Source organism: Chiloscyllium plagiosum, chromosome 25, assembly GCF_004010195.1.
Source record: "Chiloscyllium plagiosum isolate BGI_BamShark_2017 chromosome 25, ASM401019v2, whole genome shotgun sequence".
NCBI classification, from domain to species: Eukaryota; Metazoa; Chordata; class Chondrichthyes; order Orectolobiformes; family Hemiscylliidae; genus Chiloscyllium; species Chiloscyllium plagiosum.
Window position 1 is genome coordinate 9,969,138 of NC_057734.1, and position 26,378 is coordinate 9,995,515.

Consider the following 26,378-nt stretch of genomic DNA (forward strand, 5'->3'; position numbering starts at 1 on the left):
GCTAAAGGCGAATAGACAGCAATGCACAACAGACAGGCAGGAGGCTGGAAGAGCACAGCATGCGGAGGTGTAAAAGTCGGCGTTTCAGGTGTAACCCTTCTTCAGGATTGGGGTGGGTGTGGGGGGGGGTGCTGCAGACAAAGGGGAAGGTGGGGGCTGGGTGGTGAAATGGGGATAGGTGAAGATGGGTAGAGGGCACGATCTGGTTGGTCAATGGGAGGAATGAATCCAGTTGGTGGCAGGGAGCAGTGGCAGGGAGAGGGAGGGGCTGGGAAGGACGTTATTTAAAATTGGAGCATTCAATGTTGAGTCCTACAGGCTGCAGGGTGCGCAGACAAAAGATATGGTGTTGTTCCCCCAATAGGCACTGTGGTTTGATTTGGCAATGGAGGAGGCCAAGGATGGTCATGTCAGAAAGGGAGTGGTTGGTGGAATTGAAATGGGTGCTGACTGGGAGGTCTGGTGAGTCCCTGCAGACCTGGCTGCGGTGCTCAGCGACCCATTCCCTACTCAACAGGTCGGGCAACCTCTTTGTGGTTGCATCCTTAATAATGATGGTATTTCATTGAAATTTTTGCAGGTATGCACTTAAAATGTACAAATCCAATCATAATTTGTAACAATAAGATTAATATTCTTAGAATTAATCAAAACAATATTAATACTAATTTATTATAAACACAATGAATGCTAGTACTTACTGAAGTGACTAATGAAGCTTCTGACTCCCAAACACTTGTCCACCATCCACAAGTCATCAAGTCATAGAGTCATTCAGTCATAAGTCATAGAGCTGTACAGCATGGAAACAAACCTGTCGGGCCAACTCATCCATGCCGACCAGATATCACAACCCAATCCAGTCCCACCTGCCAGCACTTGGCCCATATCCCTCTTAAACCCTTCCTATTCATGTACCCATCCAGATGCCTTTTAAGTGTTGTAATTGTACCACCTCTATCACTTTGTCTGGTAGCTCATTCCACCCTCTGCATGAAAATGATGCCTCTTAAGTCTCTTTTATATCTTCCTCTTCTCACCCGAAACCTATGCCCTCCAGTTCTGGAATCCCCCACCCAGGGAAAAGATTTTGTCTATTTACCCTATCCATGCCCCTCATGATTTTGTAAACCTCTATAAGGTCACCCCTCAGCCTCCGATGCTCCAGGGAAAACAGCCCCAGCCTATTCAGCCTCTCCCGAAAGCTCAAACCTTCCAACCCTGGCAATATCCTTGTAAATCTTTTGTGAACCCCTCCAAGTTTCACAACATCCTTCCGATAAGTCAGGAGTGTGATAGAAAAGAGATAGTTCTCCTGTAATGCCAGAGTTCTAGTCAAACCTCGTTTAATAGAAAATCGCTTTATATAAATAATGGAGCATGTGGGAAAAGTGGGGTTAGAGGCAGAACTGCAAATAATATTAGTCATGATTGCTCAAAAATCACCTAAAAACATAATGCAAAGTAAATCACAGCCTGAATGAAGGATTAAATCATATTTACTAACAAAACAGAAGTAAATTTAACACACTCCATTTAAAAAAATTAAGGAACGCTGCTCTCTGTACAGTTCCCTCTCAAAGAAAGCTGCTCTGTCAGCAGCTGACACATGTGCGCACACACACAAACACGCACAAAACCGGTGCTGACACCACGCACATGCAGAGATTTCAGCGTGGACATCGGTGCATGCGCAGAATGAAGTGCGCAAACCCTTCCCGCTGGAATTGCGCAGTTGACAAAGGGGGTAAGCGTTCTTGACAATAGCATTCCCTAATTCCTCAGTGATGTTATAGCCAAATCGCTGTGCTGAAACACGTATTATCCCAGAACTATGTGTACTCCCCACTTGCCTGGATGAGTGCAGCTGCAACAATATTCGAGAAGCTTGCCACCATCCAGGACAAAGCTTGGCACCCCATTCTAAACATTCACTCCCTCCACCTCTGATACTCAGTAGCAGTAGTGTGTACAGATGCACAGCAGAAAGTCACTAAGGCTCTTTAGGAAGCACTTTTCAAACCAACAACCACCATCATCTAGAAAGATAAGGGCATAGACATGGGGAACACCACCACTTACAAGTCCCCCTCCAAGCCACTCACCATCCTGACCTGGAAATAAATTCGCCGTTCCTTCACCGACGCTGGGTCAATTTCCTGGAACTTGCTCTCTAATGGCATTGAGAGTCTGCCCACAGCACTGTGGTGATCCAAGAAGGTAGTTCACCACTACTTTCTAAAGGGTAACTAGCAAGGAGTGACGAATGCTGGTGCAGTTAGTGATCTCTGCATTCCTTGAATAAATTAAAAGAAAACCCAACAATTATTGAATCATGAAACTACAGACATTAGTTGTTGAGTAAATGTCTACAATTTGGCTGTCTCTGAAGGATCAGCTCAGTCATGCCTATCTGCTGTGCTGTTAAACCTCACCAATAGGCTGCTGAATCTCTTTGAAATTGCCAGTTTCACTCTCTGATAACACCTTTTGAAAGCTGGAAGATTTACAAGGGCAATTTGACAGACTGTGGTGTCAGGGCACACTGAGGGTCAAATTCAAAATGTCATCACAACAGAATCTGAGGCAAGTTCTTTTTTTGTTGCTGTGCTCTCCCTTTTGTGCTTATTTCCTTCTTTTTTTATGTCACTGTCAAGGTGGGAGTACTGCAGAGTAGAAAATGATTTTCCTGCTCAAACCACAGCATTGAATATTTACAGGAAAGTAAATTATAGCATTTTGGCAAGTGAACTCTGCCCCAGAGACGATCTTCATTTTAACTCCAGAGAATTTCTCCTTTAATTCAGGAAAGCATGGTTACTCTTAGCTCTACTCAAGAAAAAGAAAGGCTGAATTTTATAAGATCACCTTGTGATTTATCCATAAAAGGAAGGGAATTTTGACCACGCCTCTGTAGTTTTCAGTTCTATTATCTTTAGTTTCTAGATGTTGAATAATGTATTATACACCTATGCACACACACACACAAACATATGCATACACATACACAAAAACACACATGCATGCACACATACAGTTATACACGTGCACACACACCAACACATATGCGCGTACACACATGCATGCACATGCACAAAAATAGGTGCACACACACTCACGCACACGTTTTTTTTCTCTTCCACACTGAAGCAGCTGGATAGATACTGCAGCTGTCTGCTGCAGGGACAAGTGGCCATTCTTCATGCACAGCCCACAGCTGAGTGGTCATTCCACCAAGGGAGTCATCGCCATGTCACACTGATCCTGCCTTCGTCCACAGGCATACTCTTTCCTGCAGGATTAGGTTCAATAGGAACTATTTGAAGGAAATGGGTAAATCCTTGAAAAGATTGCAAAGAAACAGGACTGCAGGAAAGGAACAGGAAAGGGGGACTAAGTAGATTGCACCTTCAATGCCCTAATAGAGAGATGATGAGCCAAATAGGCTCCCATTGATATTATATGGGTTTCTTTGAAGTCAAAAGGAATAGCACCCTGGGCTGATTACTCTCACCAGTCTCACAGAGGTCAACTGGGTTCAGCCAGGATGACAAAAATCAATGTTAATCCTATTTGCTTCCTATTTTTTCAAATGCTGGCTGCTCTATGGTTTCTTCTATTTCACGTATTTGCATTTCTAAAGGAATTATTAGCTTTCCTTGTAACTGTCCTTGTTAAGATGGATTAACCAAACAGGGCTTGGACAGATTCAGACATCCCTGAGTTTGTAGAGTTCCCTTATATATTACACCCTCAGATGAAGTCAAGCAGATATTTCTACACAAAACATAAATGTTAAAAGTCCACCTTTGGATTGGGGTTGTTGATGTTGTAATATGGAGACTGGTCGGTTTTCTTTATCAGATAATCATTGAATGGACAGCACAAAAGAAGGCCATTCAGCCCATCATATTAATACTGGCTCTTTGATAGTGCTATCCAATTGATTCAATTTTCCTGTCCTATCCCCACAGCCCTGTATATTCTTCCTTTTCAAATATTCGTCTGATTTCCTTTTAAAGTTATTGTGAAACTGCTCCCACTGCCTCATCAGGAAATGCATTTCAGATCACAACAACTCACTGCATAAAAATTAAATTCTCCCCACTTCCCCTCCGATTCTTTTGCATTCTCATTACTAATGAGTAGACACAGTTGCTCCTGTGCTAAAGGGAAGGCCGTGGATCTCAACATCAATCCCTTCAGCCTTCGTTCCATTGGAAACTGTTCCAAGAAATTATGGGTTGTATTGGTGCAGGCCAAGTGAAGAGGAGAGTCCGAGCTTTCCTTTTGTTCACTCACGGGGCATGGGTATTGCTGGCTGGGCCAGAGTTTATTGTCCATTCCTCACTGTCTATGAGAAAGACGGTAGTGAGCTTCCTTCTTGAACCACTGCAGTCCATTTCATGTAGCTACACCCATAATGCCATTGGGAAGGGAATTCCAGGGTTTTGACACTGAAGTAACATCTGTCATAACTTCAGTAGGAACTCAAAGAAATTGCATAAATAACCTTTAAGGTTTTTTCTTGTCATTATCATCGCATACTGATGATCAAATGGGAGAACCATAAGTGTGCAACATAGTGTTTAGCATTCTGCCTCACAGTGCCAGGAACCTGGGTTTGATTCAGGCCTTGGGCAATTGGCCATGTGGAGCTTGCACATACTCCCTGTGTTTGTGTGGGTCTCGTCCGGGTGCTCCAGTTTCTTCCCACAGATATCAGTCCAAAGTTAGATGGATTGGCCATACTAAATTGCCCTGCAATGTGCAGGTTAGCTGTGGGAACTGTGGGTTTACAGGGATAGTATTGGGTGAGATGCTTTTCGGACAGTTTGGTGTGGACTTGGTGGGCTGAATGGTCTCCTTCTGTATTGTAGGGATTATATAAAGTAAAAATACAAATCAATGTCTCCTCCAAATTCATTGATCCTTCAAACAGAATCTTCTGACGTGTTGTTGTTAGCTGATATGCAGGAAAATTGTTCCTTGTTTTCCTTTGTGAATTGATTTGAATGTGAACATAGGAGGTACAGTTAGTAAATTTGAGGATGACAGCAAAATTGGAGGTGTAGTGGACAACGAAGAAGGTTACCTTAGTGTACAGTGGGATATTGATCAGATGGGCCAATGGGCTGAGGAGTTGCAGATGGAGTTTAATTTTGATAAACGTGAGGTGCTGCATTTTGGGAAAGCAAATCTTAGCAGAACTTATACATTTAATGGCAAGATCCTGTGGAGTGTTACTGAACAAAGAGACCTTGGAGTGCAGGTTCATAGCTCCTTGAAAGTCGAGTCGTAGCTGGATAGGATAGTGAAGAAGGCGTTTAGTATGCTTTCCTTTATTGGTCAGAGCATTGAGTATAGGAGATGGGAGGTCATGTTGTGGCTGTATAGGACAGTGGTTAGGCCACTGTTGGAATATTGTGTGCAATTCTGGTCTCTCTCCTATCAGAAAGATGTTGTGAAACTTGAAAGGGTTCAGAAAAGATTTACAAGGATGTTGCCAGGGTTGGAGGATTTGAGCTATAGGGAAAGTCTAAATAGGCTGGGGCTATTTCCCTGGAGTGTCGGAGGCTGTGGGGTGACCTTATTGAGGTTTACAAAATCACGAGGGGTGTGGATAGGGTAAATAGACAAGGTCTTTTCCCTGGGGTGGGGGAGTCCAGAATTAGAGGGCATAGGTTTAGGGTGAGAGGGGAAAGATTTAAAAAGGACCTAAGGGGCAACTTTTTCACGCAGAGGATGGTACGTGTATGGAATGAGCTGCCAGAAGAGATGGAGGAGGCTGGTACAATTGCAACATTTAAAGGCAGCTGAATTAGAAGGGTTTAGAGGGATGAGGGCCAAGTGCTGGAAAATGAAACTAGATTAATTTAGGATATCTGGTCGGCATGGACAAGATGGACCAAAGGGTATGTTTCCGTGCTGTACATCTCTATGACTCTAATTAAAGCTCCAATTGATTACCTCACTACTCCTTCAGTCGAAAGATATTTTTCGTCCTGTCACACACAACAAAGCCGTGAAAAGGTGGCGAGGATGACCTCAGTGTCTGTCTCTGATACCCCTCTACCCCTTCCAGTGCCAAGCTTCATTCATTCTTGTGCCTAGTCACAACTGAGGTTGAAGCCACAATGAGTCATGGCCGTGTTTGTACCTCCTGGTGCCTAAATGAACTGTGTAGAAAATTGGGCTGGAACATAATGCAGAGGCAGCTATGCTTCAGCTGTGGCACAGTCTTTCTCAGCTTCCATCTGGAACTCAGTACTGCCTTCATTTCTGGGCATCTGAATGGTGGCTAAGATGCAGATTCACCAGAGTCTCAAAGGGCTAAATGACGATAACCAGTTGTATATATATGTTGAGAGTGAGGTGCTGGAAAAGCACAGCAGGTCAGGTAGCATCCGAGGACCAGGAGAATCTACGTTTCGGGCATAACATCTTCATCAGGATGATGAAGGGCTTATGCCCGTAATGTCGATTCTCCTGGTCCTTGGATGCTGCCTGACCTGCTGTGCTTTTCCAGCACCTCACTCTCAACTCTAATCTCCAACATCTGCAGCCCTCACTTTCCCCCAGTTGTATATATGTGGCTTATATTTCTTTCAAGATTTAGTGGGTCTAAGGGGTAATCTAACTGAGAAAGGAATTCAACACAGACATTACAGAGAAACTATTTTCTCTTGGGGGAGTTCCAGGGACAAAAGGTTCAGAATCCTCAAATTAGCACTCACCCATTCTGGAGTGAAATCAGGAAATTATTTTTTATGCAAGAGAAAATTAAACTCTTTCTTAAAGTCAGTGCATGCTGGTTCAATACAACCATTGCAGCTACATTAATCCTAATATTGGAAGTCACAGAGCTTTGGGGAGTAAGGAACTGGAATAAGCTTGTTTGGAGGCAGTTCAGAGAAGTTTCACTTGATTATTTCCTGAGATGAAAGTCTTGTTTGATGAGGAGAGATGCCATATTTTCAGTGTTTTCCTGTTTTCAGATTTGATCATGGGACGTGAACTTTGCTGGTGAGGCCAGCATTGATTGTTGGTAAAAACAATGACTGTAAATGCTGGAAACCAGAGTCTAGATTAGAGCATTGGTTGTTGGTCTCTCAGTAACTTTGAGGAAGAGTTGAGCTGCCTTCTTTGACCAATTAAATCCATTTAACACTGATACCATACCTGCAGTGCTATTAATTGGACATTTCTGAGCCAATTGGATATGACTGAATGACGTACTAGGCCATTCAGAATTAACAATATTGCTGTGGGTCTGGAGTGACACACAAGCCACACAGATTTCCTTCCCCAAAGGACATTTGGGAACCAGGTAGTTTAATTTTCTCTTGTATGAATAATAATGTCCTGATTTCACTCTAGAATGGATGAGTGCTAATTTGAGGATTCTGACCCTTTTGTCCCTAGAACTCCCCCTCCCCCCAGAGAAAGTCGTTTCTCTGTAATGTCCGTATCAAATTCCTTTCTCAGTTAGGTTACCCCTTGACCCACTAAATCTTGAAGGAAATGTAAGCCACATATATACAACTGGGAGAAAGTGAGGGAAGACGCCAAGAAAGCCTTACGGAATGGATCGTGGTCGATGTGACACCCCTCACATTTACTTCCCTGTCCTTTCCCCATAACCCGTGATTTCCCGAATGGTCAAGAACCTATCTCAGTCATAAATGTATACAAGGAGTCTGCCCCCACAGCTCTCTGTGGCAAGGAGCTCCACAGACTCACAACCCTCTGAGAGAAGAAATTCCTCCTCATCTCAGTCTTAAATTGGTACCCCTTTAGTCTGAAACCATGCCCTCTGGCCCCCTGGACTCTCCCATGAGGGGAAACATCTGCTCAGCATTGACCCTGTCAAGCCCTTTGAGAATCTTACATGTCTCAATGAGATCATCTCTCATTCTTCTAAATTCCAAAATGTAGAGTCCCAATCTGTCCAAACCTTTAGTTACTCATTGAGAACCTTACTGCACCTTATATTTGATTTCAGATTTCCAGCATATTTTCCTATTACAGCATTCAGATAATCTTGCCTGATGGGCAAAAACAGCTGCAGGAAAGCTGTGAGAAGATAAGGTGCAAGTATTTAAAATATTAATTAGTACAAATAAGATGAAACCAGAACATTACTTCATTAGTTCAGACCAGCAAAATCAAATTATATAACTTTAAATTATTCAACAGTACATTTAAGATTGATCTTAACAAGAAATATTTTACTCAGTTAAGAAATGTTTAAGACAAGGCAGTGAAAGCAAAGATATTAGTGGGCTTTCAAAACGCTAGGCTGAGGGAACTGGAGATCAAAACTGTTGTATAAAGTAATAGTTCTAAAACGATTAATGTTGGGTGCATTAATCTCTAACCAATCCGATGGTTTTAGACAGACTAGAGTGGGATAAGGCAGAACATCTTAAGACCTTGTAAAATGAACACCTCTACCCCATGTCTCCCAGCATGTTTTAGTAACAATGTCTTTCTTATTAATGTAACTTGTACCTGATTGCTAACTTATAATAAACCAAATCTTGTTCAAAACAAGTGTCTCTTTATTTTTGAGACTCAATTAGTTTCAGTAAACTACCCCAAATGCAAGCTGCCAGTGGGTTGTAACCCAAAACCGAATATGATAAAATAAATAAGTTCTGAATTTTTTTTGTGTGTGTTGACTCTATACCTGCTCCTGGCTCTTGTAGAAAATAGCTGGTTAAAATCAGACGGCAATACATTCTAACTCATTACCTTGCACACCTTGCCCTTAGAGTCAATGGTCTCAAAACATTAACTCTACTTTCTCTGCACAGATGCTGCCAGACCTGCTGAGTTTCTCCAGCTATTTCTATATTTGTTTCAGATTTCCAGCATCTGCAGTTCTTTTTTTTTGTCTTTAGGTGACGTTTTTCTTCCCCCAATATGTTGTTTCTTTCTCCAGCTCTCTGGGGGTAACTCCACTTCCATTATTAATACTATTTCCATGATCAATGCTGTCTTAATCACGTCAATACTGGCCCCATTATAGTAGTACTGTCCAAAATTATCCTCTTTGCCAATACCATGCCATCAAACGATTACTGTTCATAATCACCTCCCTAATGGAATATGGTCCCCGTCACACCAAAAATATCCACAACAAGTTCCTTCTATAGTATCCTTGCTCAGTTTATTAGATAAAAAGAAAATGAGAGTAGTGAGAATGACATCAATGTCTAGAGTCCAGAAAAGCAAGTGTGTAAAATAATTTGAATTATTTAATCATTATGATAAACTGTTTATACATATGGAAATATTTCTTTCTCATTTTACTTTGCAATATTCTCCCCAATAATATTCCCAACTTTCACCATTCCCTTTCCTAATATTGTAACATTATATGGGTTAGTTAGCTTGGATGGCTGGTTCACAATGCAGAGTGATGCCAGCAGTATTTTCCACAACAATTCGCCTCTGGCTGAGGTTACCATGAAGGACTTCCCTCCTCAAGCTCACCCCTTGCCTGAGCTGTGGTGACCTCTCTCTAATGAGGCAGCAGGACTATGGTGACTTTACCTTTTGATTACAATATAATTTTGGGTTTTGTAAATCCAAAATAAGAACAGGAAGTCCTGGAAATACAGACTTGGTCGGTCGGCAGCTGTGAATGGAAATAGGGACATTAATTTCTTGGGTGTATTCACATCATCAGAATGACAACTTCCTTCACAAAATCATAAAGATCGTCTGTAACATTGGCAAAATTGGTATTAAAAATCAGAAACACACGGCTTCCAAGTTTTGACCTTCAAATAATTTGCAAGACACTGAAGCCCTTTGTATTTCAATTGAAAACACTTAAAAGGTGATATTCAACCAGACAGAATCAATCAAATTTCAACTTTGCTCACTTGTGCATGTACCCTGTAGCACTGCACTCCAGCAGATAATAATTGGGTCACAATTAACCAAAGGCAAAAGCTCAGCACCAGAGTCAGAAGTGCAGCAGAAAGGTAAGTGTCAGCAAAATGAAAGATGCTGCAGATTTATCAGTTGAGATCTTCCCATTAACATCCTTCCTCAGCAGTGACACTTCAGCTGAGGTAGTTGGAAAATATTCATTAACATGTCTCTAATGTAATTATCCATAGTTAATAATGAAACTGCACATTACAGCTCCTGATTGGAAAATCCCATTAGTGTTCATACAGGAAACAAATTGGGACATTATTTACGAATTGTCTTGGAGGAAAATGATGGGCTTTTTCTTTTCTTACCCCTTTGCAGTTTTTTTCAAAATCGTCTGTTGAAGACTTGATTCTTCAAGATTTCATTTCAATTGGTCAACAACTAAAAAGGTTTATGTATAGTGCTAGAATTAGGATTTTGCATCGGGTAGGCAACTCACTTTGGATGAATCTCTGAAGTCATATGACTCCCAGAATTTCCATCTTCAATACTGCATTCCTGGACCTGGTAACATCTCCTTGACCTGACATGGCTCAATTAGACCAACGCTTGACTACCAGTCAATGTGAAGATTTCTCACAGACAGCAATTTGATATTCCACCAACATAAAATTCAGTTTCTAAAGTCAGAGAAGTTGTTCAGCACAAATTATGACTTAGTATCTTTTGAAAGATCAATTGCATATCATTCAACAGGTTTTTTAACAGAAAGATTAATAGCATTAAAGTCAAATTTAACATCAATTTAGTGATTTCTTTCCATGCAGAGTGCAATAGCGACTCCCTGCAGAGGTGAGGAGAATTCTTGAATATCTGGATTTCTGCATTTCACTGCAGAAATGTGTGGTTGCTGGATGTTGCTATCAGTTTCGCATTGTCAAAGGCAATATAAAATGCTTGCTGTTTTACCATCATTTCAATATCTGGACCCACAAATAAAAATTGCGCAAAACAATGCTAGTAACCTCTAATGAATATTTTTAGAGCCTGTGAGTTATTTACAGCAATATCCTGGCCCAATCCTGCGTCTACCTTCAATGTTACTATGTAACCACTTGCTTGGCTTTATCTTCAGCAAGAAGTCCTCCCAACATCCAACCATGGTGGAGGATTTATTTTGTCTCCAGTTAGTGGTTGGGAGTGGAATACAACATGCTCAAACGTCGGTTCTGGTCTGCCCTAGTCATGTGACCTTTGCCATGAGGCACACAGCCGATAGACCGATATCCAAACCTTCACTTCAATAAAGTACTCAGGTTGAACACAGTGCCGGTATTGTACACTGGAAGCACTTAGTCCAAAAAATAGAACTGATTGGTTGATTGCTGTTGTTGGGAGGAAGGGTGCCTTCAATTAGATCATCAGGAGGTGGGTATGTATGAGGATGGGGGTGCGTGGGGAAATTGGTTCACCAAATGATTGACAGATGCACTCCTGGCCCCACTGGGAAGATATCCCCGACTTCTCAGTCAGAAGATCATCGGTTCACAAGCCATCCCATGAGATTTGAGACCATTATCCAGGCTGACACTTCAACTCAGAACTGAGGTACTAACAGAGGTACCGTGCCATCTTTTGGACGAGCCTTTATATGGAGACCCCGTCTGCCCTCAAGAAAATGTTAAAGCTATCCTAAAGAAGCATGGGGGAGCTCTGGGAAAAACATATGAGCCAGTTTTCTGCTGGCTTTTGAATTGCTCAAGTTGGTCACCAGGCCTCACCTTTACAGTAATGGTTCAATGGGGTGCAAAGTGCTTTGGGAGATCTTGAGGAGATGAAAAATCATAATTCAACACAAACTGGACCTTTGGAGCCATCGAGTCTCTCCAGCTCAGTTTAATGCATGACAGTATTTGGGCGGCATGCTGGCACAGTGGTTAGCACTGCTGCCTCACAGCGCCAGAGACCCGGGTTCAATTCTCCGCCTCAGGTGACTGACTGTGTGGAGTTTGCACGTTCTCCCCGTGCCTGCGTGGGTTTCCTCCGGGTGCTCCGGTTTCCTCCCACAGTCCAAAGGCCGAAGGGCCTGTTTCCACACTGTAATTTAATGTAATGTAAAAAAGATGTAAAAAAAAGTACCTCTACCAAAGACCATCTTTCTCTGTTGCTAAGCAACCACAAGTAATGATGTCTTTCTGAGCACAAAGAATGAAAATCCAAATCTTATTAAAGCTCCAGAACAGTCAATTGGATTTTAGATGCACTTGCGTGGCACAAAGAGTTTGCAGTTGTGATACATCTGTGATGTAAACCATGTAATGAGAATCAAACAACAAGGGACAGGCAGTCTTACCTGGAGTTCTACTCCATATCCATTGAAGACAGTCACGTTGAAGGTACACTGAAGAGAGCCATATGCAGATAGTGGAAGAAAATCAGTGGAGTCTATGTACCCTTCTGAGTCTGAGAAACTTACACTGCATGGAACTGGAAACAGAAGATTACTTAATAAATATATTTCAAATTGGCTTGTTGTTGACTTCTTCATTTAAAAAGAATTAAAGCATTATATTGTTACAGTCATGAGGTTTTAAAGATACTTTAGGATCTTTAAATTTAGAGTAAATTAAGGGCTGGGAGGTTGGGTAGTGTTCTAGTGATCTCTTCTGAAACCTGCCCAACAGTAAGCCTGTATGAATTGCTTGTTAGAAATCAAAGGAAATTTTACATTGCTTTATTAAGGAGAAGGCACACTGTGGAGGATTATGGCAGCCTCTGAGTTTACTATAATTATAACAGACAATGAGTCTCCCAACGTCCCAGAACGACGTTGAAGATATGAGGTTGTAAGCAGTTGTACTGTAAAATCTCCATTTGCTTCTAAGGTCTTGCTGCAGTTATATAGGGCCTTGGTGAGGCCACACCTTGAGTGTAGTGTGTCGTTTTGATCTCCTGGTCTGAGGAAGGACATTCTTGCTATAGAGGGAGTCCCGTTCACCAAACTGATTCCTGGGATGACAGGACTGACATATGAAGATAGATTGGATCGATTGGGCTTGTACTCACTGGAATTTAGAAAAATGAGGGGGAATCTCACAGAAACATAGAAAATGCTGATGGGACTGGACGGGTTAGAATGTGGGAAAAATGTTTCTGATGTTGGGGAAGTCCAGAACTATGGGTCACAATCTATGAATAAGAGGTGAGCCATTCAGGACTGAGATGAGAATGAATTTCTTCACTCAGAGAGTTGTGAACCTGTAGAATTCTCTACCACAGAAAGCTGTTGGGGCCAGCACATTTGACATATTCAAGAGCTGGACATGGCCCTTGTGGCTAAAGGGATCAAGGGGCATGGGGAGAAAGTGAGGGTGGGGAACGGAAATTGCATGATCAGCCGTGATCATATTGAATGGTGAAACAGGCTTGAAAGGCCGAATGGCCTATTCCTGCAGCTACATTCTGTGTTTCTATGAAAGACAGTTGGGATCAAGGATAGTGATTGGATATTTCTACCTCGATACATGATTGATTGGTGAGGAGGGCACAGAGAACCATTTTTGAGATCATGTTACACACTTCCCTATAAATCAGTGGGATCAGACAGCAGAGGCTTTGGGTGATCAGCAAAGAGAAGATGCTTGGCTTTGTAAAGCCGGGCATGTGAGAAAGGCTAGGTCTCTGGCTGAAGAATTGTGTCATGGGCTGGGAGAAGAAGAATAAACAAGCCAAACTTTAGTGCTGGAGGTGGATTGAAGAGAGTCTCTGCAAACCAAGAGCTAAGATGATCACTCAGGTTACCAATCAGCCAAAGGGGAGCAACTGTGACCTGTTACTAATAGGATTATAATCCCATGGCTGCGCATTGGGTGATAACTAAACATGGGAATGTCCCTTTCGGTAGTTTCAGGTGTAAGTTGCCTATGAAAGGTATATAGTGTTTAGTCAGTATTGCTTTTAATCATTTGTTACAGCAAAAAGATTAAAGTATGAAATCCACCTCAGTCTTCCTTCTCATCTACTTAACTAGATCAGATTTATTTTTAATGATCCAAACCCAAAGCAGTGTTCTGCTGTGGTTATCATCATGGAACCTTATGATAATTGATCTTTTCTCAAGTTGCTGGCATGATATAAATTTTAGCCTTGGCTTGCAGCATTAGCAACTAACCCCAATTATACTCCAGGGTAGCATCTTCAATAGCTCAGGCAGCTATTCATTCACGTCACTGTATTCCATCAGCCAATTGAGGTAAATACAAATTGGGTGTGGTAGTGTGGAGGGAGGGCATTTGGCCTATCAAGTTCATACCGACCCTCCATACTCCAATGTGCATCCCACCCAGCCTCAGCCCCCTTTCATATCCCATAATCCCAAATTCCCCATGGCTAATCCACCTAGCCTACACACTCTTGAACACTACGGGACAATTTAGCATGGCTAACCCATCTAACCTGCACATCTTTGGACTATGGGAAGAACCTGGAACTACTGGAGGAAACCCACGCAGAAACACATGGAGAACGTGCAAACTCCACACAGACAGTTACCCAAGGGGGAAATCAGAGCCGGATCCCTGGTGCTGTGAGGCAGCTATGCTAACCATTGAGCCACTGTTTAGATCAGAATGGCGTTGGAAAAGCACAGCAGGTCAGGCAGCATCCGAGGAGCAGGGAAATCTGAGCCACTGTGTAAATTGTCCAAACCTATTTCATTTAGCTGTGCAAACTGGCAACGTCAGATACTAAAAGGCAATATGTGATCACTTTCACCCCACTCCGACAGTCACTCCACAAGCCCCACCTCCCACCTGCACTGTCTGGCACTCACACCAATCCCCTTCTCAGAGTGAATCAGCTGGGACTCCCAGTTAGATGAGTGTAGGTTCACGTCCCACTACTGAGACTTGAGTTTAAAAAAAACTAGACCAAGAGCTGAACGCAGTACTGAGGGAGTGCTCTGTGTTGTTTAAATTGCCATCTTTTCGGGTGATATGATAAACCGAGACTAGTCTACCCAATTCTGAAGGAGGGTCACTAGACCTGAAACATTAACTCTGCTTTCTCTTTACAGATGCTGCCAGACCTGCTGCATTTTTATATGGAGTATTCCCAATACTTCACCTGTAAGCTGTGGGTCAGTACCAACCATCACGCATACTCCTCCTCCTCCCAACTGCCTCCCTCACCCCTGGGCATATCTTGGCCTCTCAGTGCCCGATGAGGTACCTTAGGGCTATGGGAGGCAGCAGCTTGCTATACTTCCCAAATCAGCCCATCCAATCAATCTAACGTGATTTGGTTGCTCGTGTCTTTAGGTGGAAGCAACAGGGCCTGAGGTGACTCCTAGACCTCTACCCCAAAAGCAAAAGGATACCTAGGGATGTGACATGCAAAACCCATCAGATAAGGTGGGCCTTTGTATTCATCTCTCTGAGCTGGACCCATGTCTGGATCCCACATAGCAACTCTCTCTCCCTTCCAATTCCAAAGCCAAATTCCAGGGGATACAAATGCCTTTATATTCCAAGATACTAGGTTCGATATGTATCTCTCTAAACATCACCACCTTTGTCTCTTGCTTTAAAAATTTCCTTGAAATCGATAACATTCATCAATCTTTCCATGACTTTTTCTAATACCTTTTTACGTAACCCACTGTGACATTTTCTTTGACAATTGTTCCTGTGAATGCTAAACATCTGAGATCAAAGATTCATTCGGCGGGGAACAGGTATACACCTTCCGAGCCAGAGTTTCATTCCAATTCACACGTGAATTATTTGTTGCCCATTTAAATAGTCAACTCTCACTCAATTATCCCTTCATTAACATGTAACCATCATCTGTTCTCTTAGGCACTTCTACCAGATTTTATTGGATGAGAATAGTGAAGTAGCTTGGGTTACTTTACGATGCAAAAGGTGCTAGCTAAAGGCAGGTTGGGTTATTTTACAATGTGAAAGGTGCTAGCTAAACGCAGGTTGTTGCTGGAGGTACCTGTTGTCTGTAGCGTGGTAATGACGGTTGTTGTTACTATGGTGGTGGTGGTCGTGTCTCTGCTTTCTTGTGTCACTGCTGCCGTACTGCCCAGCTCAGAATCCTTCCGGGAAAGCTCTGTACCCATCGTTGGGGTCTGATAGGCGACTGGGGGGACAATTCTCTGATCGGGTGAGGGGTCCTTGCTGGAGTTGGGGGTTGCCTCTGGACTGGGGTGGACACCCTCAAGGTCAGGTGAATCTGTGGCGTGGGCCCCAAACTGAACCAACGGCCATGGAGTGGTACTGTCGTGCGTGGGGCTTGGTGATTTAGTGGGTGTGCCAAGACCGGCATGTGGAGATTCCGATCTGATGCCCGTTGGATCTTCAGGACCTCCTGGCTTCTCCCTCACCAAATCAGGGATGGAGGAAGGAGAGGGTGAGGTTGAGTATGGAGAGGGGGCCCTTGACGCTGGTGGGGCTGTGGTCACCGGGGAAGAGTCGGGTTTCCCAGTCGGCACTCCTTTGGCACTCAGTCGTCTGCGTAACACCTCCACCTGCCTCAGAGAAGGAAGCTGGCGCCTTTGCGGGGGAGGCTGGTTGGTTAGCCCAGCAGGAATAGAGGAGGGCACTAGCAATGCCCCCTGGCGCAGGAGGATATCCTCCTTCTGCATGACTGCGTTGACCAAATTGGGCTGGGTGTGGCTGGAGCCCAGAGCTTTAGTGGGCTCTTGCTCTCTGTCACTTGCATTAATGCCTTGAGCTGATTGACCTCTTGCCAGCGGGGGGAATGGTGTTGTGGCACCGATGCCTCCTCGCAGGCCAACATCTGAAACAGAAAGAGAAGCGGAACTGCATTCAGAATGGAGCAAACAGCCTTTCAAGTACTGTCACTGGCTTAATGGTCAAAAATGGGTTTGTCACATGAACTGTTATCTAGAAATGCCTTGCCCAGCAGAACAACCTTTACCCCACTTTACAATAAACCTCATTTACCAATAATTGCATAAGTACAAAAATTGTTAAAAACACTGCATTTTTTAAATGCCATTCACCACCATGGACAGCATGGTGGCTCAGTGGTTAGCACTGCTACCTCACGGCACAGGAACCTGGGTTTGATTCCAGCCTCTGCGTGAAGTTTATGCATTCTCCCCTGTCTGTGTGGATTTCTGCCCACAGTCCAAAGATGCACAGGTTAGGTGGATTAGGTACGGCAAATGCAGGGCTGTGGGGATGGGATAGGGGTAGGGGTATGGGTCTGGGTTGGATTTCCTTTGGAGGTTGGTTCGGACTCAATGGGCCAAATGGCCTCTCTCTACACTTTAGTGATTCCATGCACGTGAGGGATTTAGTGTCCACCCCTAACTCCAGCTAAATACCAACCACAATGCTGTGGTTCTGGTATCACTAGTAGGCCTAGGCGAAAGGGAGCACTGCAGATACTGGAGATCAGAGTCAAGGAATGATGAAGGGCTCTGGCCTGAAACGTCGATTATCCTGCTCCTCGGACGCTGCCTCACTTGCAGGCCTGACTGGGTAAGGACAGCGCATATCCTTCTCAAAAGAGTGGCAATGAATCAGACAGTGATTTTAAATGATGATCAGCATTAAGATAAGCTTTTAAGTCTAGATTTTTATTGAAATCAAATTTCACCACCTGTTATGACAGGATGCAAACTCACATCTGCAGAACATTGGCTTGGGGAGTGTCTGTAGCACTAGCCCAACAATATTATACTGCACCATTAACTCCCCTGCTTGTGGGTAAGTCAAGAACATGAACCTTAAGTTGTTGGAGACACCAGGCTATCCTTGGAGAACTGGCAACCCGAGAGAAACACACTGTATGAGCAAGACCCCCACAAAAGTGGATCAGTGGTTAGCATTGCTGCCTCACAGCACCAGGGACCTGGGTTCAATTCCCACCTCAGGAGACTGTCTGTATGGAGTTTGCACATTCTGCCTGTGTCTGTGTGGGTTTGCTCTGGTTTCCTCCCACAATCCAAAGATGTGCAGGTTAGGTAGTTTGCCATGCTAAACTGCCCATGGTATTAAGTACATTAGTCAGGGGTAAATGTGAGGGAATAGGCCTGGGTGGGTTGCTCTTCGGAGGGTCGGTGTGGACTTGTTGGGCTGAAGGGCCTGTTTCCATACTGTAAGAAATCTAATCTTAAAAAAAAGGAAGTAACAGATGGGAAGAATACAGAATAAAATTCTGAAGCTTTTTTTCAGTCACTTTATACATTAGATTTATTCCATGGTTATTTGTGAATCCTCCAGTACATATACTCCATTTCATCAGAACTGTCCAAAGAGTTATGAATTTGGATTCAGGTTCCACCTCCTTTGACTTGAACACCGAAACCAAGGCTGAGACTTCACTGCAGTACTGAGGGAGGTGATGCTTTTGGACAAGATGCTAAAGTTAGGTCCTGCCAGCCCTGCTGTTTGGATGCAAAAGATCTCAGAGTTCAATGGATAGTGAGGGAGTTCTCCCTATTGTCCTGGCCAAATCTCTCCCTCAATCAAATTCACAAACAGCAGACGATCTGTTTATCATCATATTGCTGCTGGAAGGAGCTGGCTGTGTGCAAACAGTCTGCTACGTTCCCTGCAGTGACTACACCTCAGTAATGCTTCAATGGTTGTAAAATACTTTGGGACATTGTGAGATTGTGAAAGGTGTTTCTTCTCTTCATTCCTTTCATAAATTTATCGAAATGATAACAGCAGGATGTGAGAAAGAGTCACTCTGATTCAGTAATAATGCAGCTGGAGATTTCAGTAATTGATAGACTGATTTTGGATATGTAAGCAAAAGTGAATACTGCAGATGCTGGAGATCAGAGTCAAGATTAGAATGGTGCTGGAAAAGTACACCGGTCAGGCAGCATCCGAGGAGCAGGGAAAGCGACGTTTCGGGCAAAAGTCCTTCATCCTGATGAAGGGCTTTTGCCCAAAATGTCGGTTTTCCTGCTCCTTAGGTGCTGCCTAAACTGCTGTGCTTTTCTAGCACCACGCTAATCTTGAATGTGATCTTAGATATGTGTAAACTATAAGTTGAGTAAACAATGGTTGCCTTTAATCAGTGTAGCATTTGAATAAATCATTATTGTGTTCAGGTGCATCAGATTGCTGGTATCCTGACTACAGTGGTATATTGAAAGTGATCCAACTCACCATAACAGCAGTAAGTAGACACAGAGATTTAGATTTTATTGTCACATGTACTCAAGCACAGGAGTACAGTGAAAAGTATATAATGTCACCACCCATGGTGCCATTTTAGGTACAAAGTTACCGAGGTACAAAGTAGTAAAACAAAGTTAAAATGGAGTCCAGCATGACCTTCATAGAACAATTAGATAAGTAAAGAAATATGGTAATAGTTAAGATTAAAGCCTTTCTTAACATAAACTAGAAAAAAATAAAAGACTGAGTTTTACTCTTCCCCCCAGTATGAATATATCCCATGTCTCAAACATACACTGGGTAGTGCATTTTGGGCTGTGACCACTATAATTTAAAGTCAATTGCAGACATATAAACAGACTTGAGCAATGTTCGAGGGGAGAAAGTAATCAATAAAGCATAAAAGATAAAGAAAGGCAAGAACTTCAATATAGATGTGGAATTCGAAGTCTTATCCAGTCACTGGAACTGTAATAGCTTCCTTTCTTGTCTTTGAAATGAAACAGTCAACTGAAGAATCTAATCAGCCTTTCAATATTAAAACTGACACTGGTTGAGTTTTGCCCAATTTATCTTTCATTCAATGTGTAATTCACTTCCACACAAATCATTTGCTGTTAAACCTTCACTCTCCCAGTGAGAAAACAGTTCAGGGTCTGAGATTAATTTGTAGGCCTAGATTTGATTTTTTTTTCTTACATTTATGTCTAAATTTCAGTTTGTAAGAGGGATCAGGACTGAGTACATACAGAAATATTTCCTCTTAATACGGTGGGGTGGGGTGGGGTGGGGAGGGTGAGGATGAGGCTGGATGAGTGTTTGGTACATGTGGGAAGGTGAGGTACACCTATTACAGCTGACCCAATTGACAAACCAAAATCTTTCAATGCAACTAAATTGTGCCTTTATTTTAACACAGTTGGTTCTGATATAATGCAATAATTCCATTCTCATGCGATCTCGCTTTATAAGAAAATCATGCAGTAGCCACGCCATTTAAACTAATGGGGCCGGAATCATATTCTCACCAATACAGGTATGGAAAGCTCACGTTCTTCAAATAATGGTCTAAATTCTTCAATTGTGTTAAAGCTAATTTGCATTGAAGAAACATGCATGATAGCAGAACCAACTGTATGCAGTAACTTACTTGTACTACTAGCATCACTTTCACCTTTGTTTGCAACAGATTACCAAAACGTCAGTGCCGTTTCTAGGCTTGTAAGTTGGTCTTAAAGCTCATAGTTTATATTGACTCTAGACCATACCATTACATTTGTATTCACATTGCATGTTGTGCGTATAAAATACACACACACACACTCCAATGAAGACTATTTCAAATATTGTGTAAAGAACAACTTGTGCAAAGAGCACTGCAAGATATATATTGCTGAATAAAGACATGTTGCTAAAGCTTTTTGTCCTGTTCTCATCAGGACAATTTGCAAAAAGCATCAATGTATTGAGGAAGAACATTTGATACAGAATGAGAAGACAATGCTGATTGATTGATTGATAGGTGTATTTTGATTGGTAGAAAGATTGCAATGGAGAATACAGCATTTAACTGATGACTGACAGTTAACTGCCAAGTTTTGTTTAAACTTAAACCATGTTTGGTGACTCTGATATGTCAAGGCATTGCTCTGAGGAATGAACCATATAATGGCTGCCACTTATTTTGTGACATTCAAATAAGCAAAGAGGATGAAATGAAAAGCTGTGACAAAATTTTTTTTTTCAGCAATACTCCAGTTCTATAGTACCAAATGTCTCAAGATCCTTCACAGGAGTTTATTAACAAAATTTGACACCAAACCACTTTAAGAGGTAACCATCCATTTGGTCAGAGATGAATTCTAAACATATTTTTGGAAGAGGAGAGATGGATAGAGAGCTGGAGAGATTGAAGGAGAAAAAATCAGAGCTTAAGAGTAAGGTAACTGGAAGCACAGCCCATAGGGGTGGAGCGATGAAACTTAGGGATAAGTAAAAGGCCATAATTAGATGGGCGTGAAAACCTTGGAGGACTGTAAAACTGGAAGATGCTAATGAGATAGTTGGAAAAAGGTGGAGGCTGGCAAAGTCATGGAAGAATTTGTGAAACATGGATACAAATGTTAAAGTTATGACATTGCTGGGCTGCAATGTTGAGATAGCATTCATATATCAACAAGTGTTGGAGCCAATTGTTGCAACCAGATGAAAGAAGGGTGGTAAACTCCCCTCTTTTTAATACTATATCTCAGTCGGTTGCAAACAAATATTTTTCTTTTTTTAAGCATACAGTTATCACATTTCAATTAAACTTAGTTAACCAAATCAAAACTGAAGCGGAGCAAAATCCAAGGTTACCCTTGAGTGAGAAGAATTTTTATTACTGCATAAAACTGAAGAAAATAAGGAAACATAACACTTGCCACACAGGCACACAGGTATTGAGCTTAAAAAATGAGGCAGAAATGAGGGTGTCTATGTAAATTGGAACTTACAGGCAATTGTAGTTTGAAGTTGTGTGGTTCTTGAGATGTGAGAGTGCAATTTGAGGCCCAATGATTTAGCTGTTGTCCCCTGTTTCCTCAGGAGTGGTGACTCTCACAGATAACCTGATTGCTCAGTTCAGCTCCCCTTTTTCCAAGTTGACTTTTCATTGGGCGCTGACCTTTAAGATGGAAACTGCGTCTGTGTGTGTGTGTGCGTGTGTGTGTGTGAGAGAGAGATAGTTGGAGAGGGAATGTCTTCCAACTATTTCTTATAAGCCCATGTCTTTAATAAAAGCAATTTACTGCGGATGCTGGAATCTGAAACCAAAAAAGAGAAAATGCTGGAAAATCTCAGCAAGTCTGGCAGCATCTGGAAGGAGAGAAAAAAGCTGACGTTTCGAGTCTAACTGACCTTTTGTCAAAGCCCATGTCTTTGTTTCCCAGGAACAGCTGTTGATATCGGCCCATTTGTACATTCCTGAGTCTGCGCATTGTTTATCCAAGCTGAATTATCCACAATCTTTCTTTATAATACGCAGCTTTCATAGAGGTATGAATCAAGCAGGAGATATCAATTGAATGTCAATGCTGTTGTGTAACAAAGCTAATTTAGGCTAAGACGGATTCCTGTTTATTTACAGTTTCACGAGCTTGGCTCAACCTAGTCAGGTGACCACAGCAACCATTTCAGTATGTATCCTTTATAAGATCATTTTTAGTTTATAAAGGTTTCATTTATGAGAATCAGATGATGAAAGTTGAATATTAAAAAGGTCACGAAAGCATTGAGCATTCTTGCCTTCGTTGCTCAAACCTTTGAGTGTAGGAGTGGAATGTTATCTTGAAGTTGTACAGGATGTTGGTGAGGCCTCTTGTGAAGTTTTACTTTCAGTTCTGATCACCTTGTCATAGGAAGGATATTATTAAGCTGGAAAGGGTTCAGAAGAGATTTATCATGATGTTGCTGGGAATGGAGTGTTTGAAGTAATAGGAGAGGCTGAATAGGTGTGGGACATTTTTCAATGGAGTGCAGGAGGTTGAGAGGGGACCTTATAGAGGTTGATAAAATAATGAGAGCTATAGATAGAGTCATAGAGATGTGCAGCACAGAAACAGACCCTTTGGTCCAACTTGTTCATATTGACCAGATATCCTGAATTAATCTAGTCCCATTTGCCAGCACTTGACCTATATCCCTTTAAACCTTTCCTATTCATATACCCATCCAGATGCCTTTTTAAATGCTGTAATTGTACCAGCCTCCACTACTTCCTCTGAAAGCTCATTCCATACATGCACCACCCTTTGCGTGAAAATGTTGCCCCTTCGGTCCCTTTTATATCTTTCCCCTCTCACCCTAAATCTATGCCCTCTAGTTCTGGACTTTTCCAACTCATAAGGTGAATGGCAGGTATCTTTTCCCTAAGGTGGGGGATTTCAAGACTGGGGGCATATCTTAAGGTGAGAGAAGAAAGATTTAAAAAAGACATGAGGGGTAATTTATTTACACAGAGAGTGGTTTGCGTGTGGAATGAATTGCAGAGGAAGTGGTGGATGTGGGTACAGTTATAATGTTTAAAAGACATTTGAATAAGTAAATGAGCAAGAGGGAAATAGGCCAGGTGCAGGCAGGCGGGACTAGTTTAGTTTGGAATTATGGTCAGTATGGGCTGATGGAACCAAAGGATCTGTTTCCGTGCTGTATGACTCTATGACTCTGTAATTCTATTGCTCGTTATTTTTTGCCACAATTATAGCAGAGTTAGGGCGAAGGCACTAGAAATTTAGATGAGCTCAAACTTAAAGAAGAAGTGGGGGGAGATAGGAAGATTTTGTCATAGAAATTGCACTGTTATTGAACCCTGGGCACTCAAGATAATGTATTGCAGGCAGAGTCATTAGCCTGGGTGACCACAGAATAGGTCAACTGAGTGCCATGTCAGAAATCCTCCACTGGTGCCCACAAACTCTAAGTTACCAAGATGTAGGTGTATAGATCACGAAGCTAATATATCTTTTGAGTATTTAAATGCAGCATTAGCAATATTACACAAAGAATAAGTAAAACTCCATGACAGGTCACTGAATTATGGCATCAGCATTTTCCCCAAAGGCTATAACTCGAGTTTTAATGCTTGCTATTAAAATTATTCAGTGTGCCAAGTTTTACCGTTTAATACTACACAATGTTTTTAGTTCGGAAATGCTTAAGCAGTGAAATGATTTGATGTTCATTCTGCATTGGTCAGTGTACTGAGAGTTTGACATGTCAAGAACCTACCAGAGAATTAAAAATTATTACTTTGATGTGAGATTTGAGATACTGCAACTAATTCTAATGGGTTGAAGGGAAAGTTAATGAGCTTTGATAAGGTGAGTAAGGAAAACCTACTTTGCTAGGTGACTCAGTCCTGAAAAGGGATTAACAATTTAAAATTGTCATGAACCGAGAGAAGAGGAATGCGAGTTGTAAGAATTTGGCATGCTTTGAAAGCAGAAGAAATTTATATCATTCCTTTCACAGCATCAAGACATCCCAAAGCTCTTTACAGCCAATGAAGTAGTTCATTGCCCCAGGGAGTCATTGAGGCAGAAATCACTTTGAGGGATGAATTGATAAGCAGTAAAAGCAGAGAAAATCCTGAGCTAAAGGCAGACAACAAGGTGGAGAGATTGGATTCGTCCAGCAAAAAAAATATTTCTTCTGTGCTGCAACCCATACGTTTCTGTGAATCTCACATGAAAAGGCGAGACTGTTGTAAAGAATGATGGTTACCATAACATCAACAGGCTTGCCAACTACTGTGCATGACTGGTGAGGTAGTGGTGTTGTGGTAATATCCTTAGGCGAACAATGTAAAATTTCAGGGAACATGGTAGGGAGTGAAATTTGATAGTACTGGCATTAAGGCTGCAGTTAGCAGGATAGCTGGTTTATAATGGAGTGTGATACTAACAGTGTGGGTTTGATTCTTGTACCAGCCACCATTACTCTGAAGGTCCTGCGTGACTCTCAGGTTAAATCACTGCTAGTCATCTCTTTTTAACAAGAGAATGCGACGATAGTGACTTTACCCTTTAGTTGTCATTAGAAGCCCATCTGGTATACTAATATTCTTTAGGGAATAAAATTGTCTATCCTTAACCTGATCTGGCCTACTTATGACTCTAGACCTACAGCGAGGTGGTTTGATTCTTATCTGCTCTCTGGGAAATTGAGGATGGGCAATAAATGTTGGCCATGCCAGTCATACCCACATCTCATGAAGGCATATGGGCCAAACAGAGGCAAGTGGGACTAGTTTAGTTTGGGAACATGGTCAGTGCAGATTAGTTGGACCAAAGGGTCTGTTTCCATGCTGTATGACTCTTTGACTCGAAATCTCATTTTGTATTCAGTTACTGGCTCTTGGAGGGTAATATTTTACAGCACTAATGTAATGCCATTGATTGTCTTCACAACATATCATTTTCGGTGTGAACTTACCAGCTCGCTGCCAATTTCAACTAATTTTATGGACCCCTCACTCAGAATGGATAGTAAGCAGTTAATTTCACTTGGGATTGTGAGAGCTCATAGACAGAAGGGTTAGAGTCTTGGCAATAAGTGCTGGGATTGGGTACCAAGGGGATCCTACCCCCTCCCCTTTCCAATGCAAAGTGCATCGATCAGGCTATTGAGCAATAGACATGTATTGTGAAAGTCTTCTGGTGTGTTGAATGATGGACACCCCCAAACAATCCACACACTAAGGTTGGTTTGTTCTGCTACCTGCCTGGGCAAGATGAATACAATTCCCATAATCACTTAATTCCCTTGCTAACCAACCATCTATCAATCTCTGTCTTGAATATTGCTCAGGTCTGAGCGTCCACAGTTCTCTAAGGTGGAGAATTCCAAAGATTCACAACACTTTGAGTGAAGAAATTCTTCACAAATTAGCCCTAAATGGCTGGTCCCAACTGTGGGCCCCGTATTCTGGATTCCCCATCCAGCAATATACATTTTCTCATCATCTTATCCCCTGAGAAATGTAATTTCCTTCAGTTAGATCACCTGAGGTAACAAATCAGCTATGATCTTACTAGCTGACATGGCAGTCTCAAAGTGCCTGAATATTGGTTCCGATTTCTTGGGTGTTTTGGTTAACTACCTAGACAGCCCTGAAATTAGGGAGGGCATCAATGGAAAAATCAGGCATTCCAAGTGGGATATTAATGTGTGTATGACTATGATCATTGGAAGACAGGGAGAAGCTGGTGAGATACTCATCCAAATCACTTGGCAGGGCTCACTGACTGCGGTCATTCACGTTTCAACTCTGTTTGTGTCAGCAACACAGACTGTCATATACATATCCTGCCAATACTTGAGAGTGTTCTTAACATAATAATAACCAGATAATCAATTTCTGATGTTAATTGATGGATAAATATTAGCTAGGGCAGCAGAACTAACTCCCATCCTCTACCTCAGGCCCAAGGGACCATTAATATCCACCTGCAGTTTAACATTACATCTGAGAAACAGCAGCGCCACTACCAGTGTAGGGCACCCATAGTACTGCACTGCAGGACCAGCCCTGAATTTTAAATTTCAAAGCCTGAAGTGGGGTTTGACCCCAGGCTCTTGCGATTTATAGACAAGTGTGACACAAGCTGTACCACAGGAACATACTGCACTCTTTAGCAAACTATAAGTCGGTATTTCAGCATTTGGGGAAGTGTAGCCTGATATTGAATCAACACTTTCATGAGACAGGGTGAAAAAAATTAAAAGAGGGAATAAATTATTATTTTTGACAAAATTCCTTCCTTTGCTATT

At 42.2% G+C, this 26,378-nt stretch overlaps 1 protein-coding gene across 2 annotated transcripts in view; it reads right to left on the minus strand.

Moving 5' to 3' along the window:
* The window catches only part of LOC122562553 (seizure 6-like protein), a 255,166-nt gene that overhangs the window by 114,262 nt on the left and 114,526 nt on the right, over positions 1-26,378 (minus strand). For both annotated transcript variants that reach the window (XM_043715477.1, XM_043715479.1), the window contains exons 2-3: positions 15,895-16,701; positions 12,248-12,381 (exon numbers count right to left, since the gene is read on the minus strand). In XM_043715477.1, coding sequence (XP_043571412.1) covers positions 12,248-12,381; positions 15,895-16,701 — 941 coding nt within the window. The remainder of the gene's footprint in view (positions 1-12,247; positions 12,382-15,894; positions 16,702-26,378) is intronic.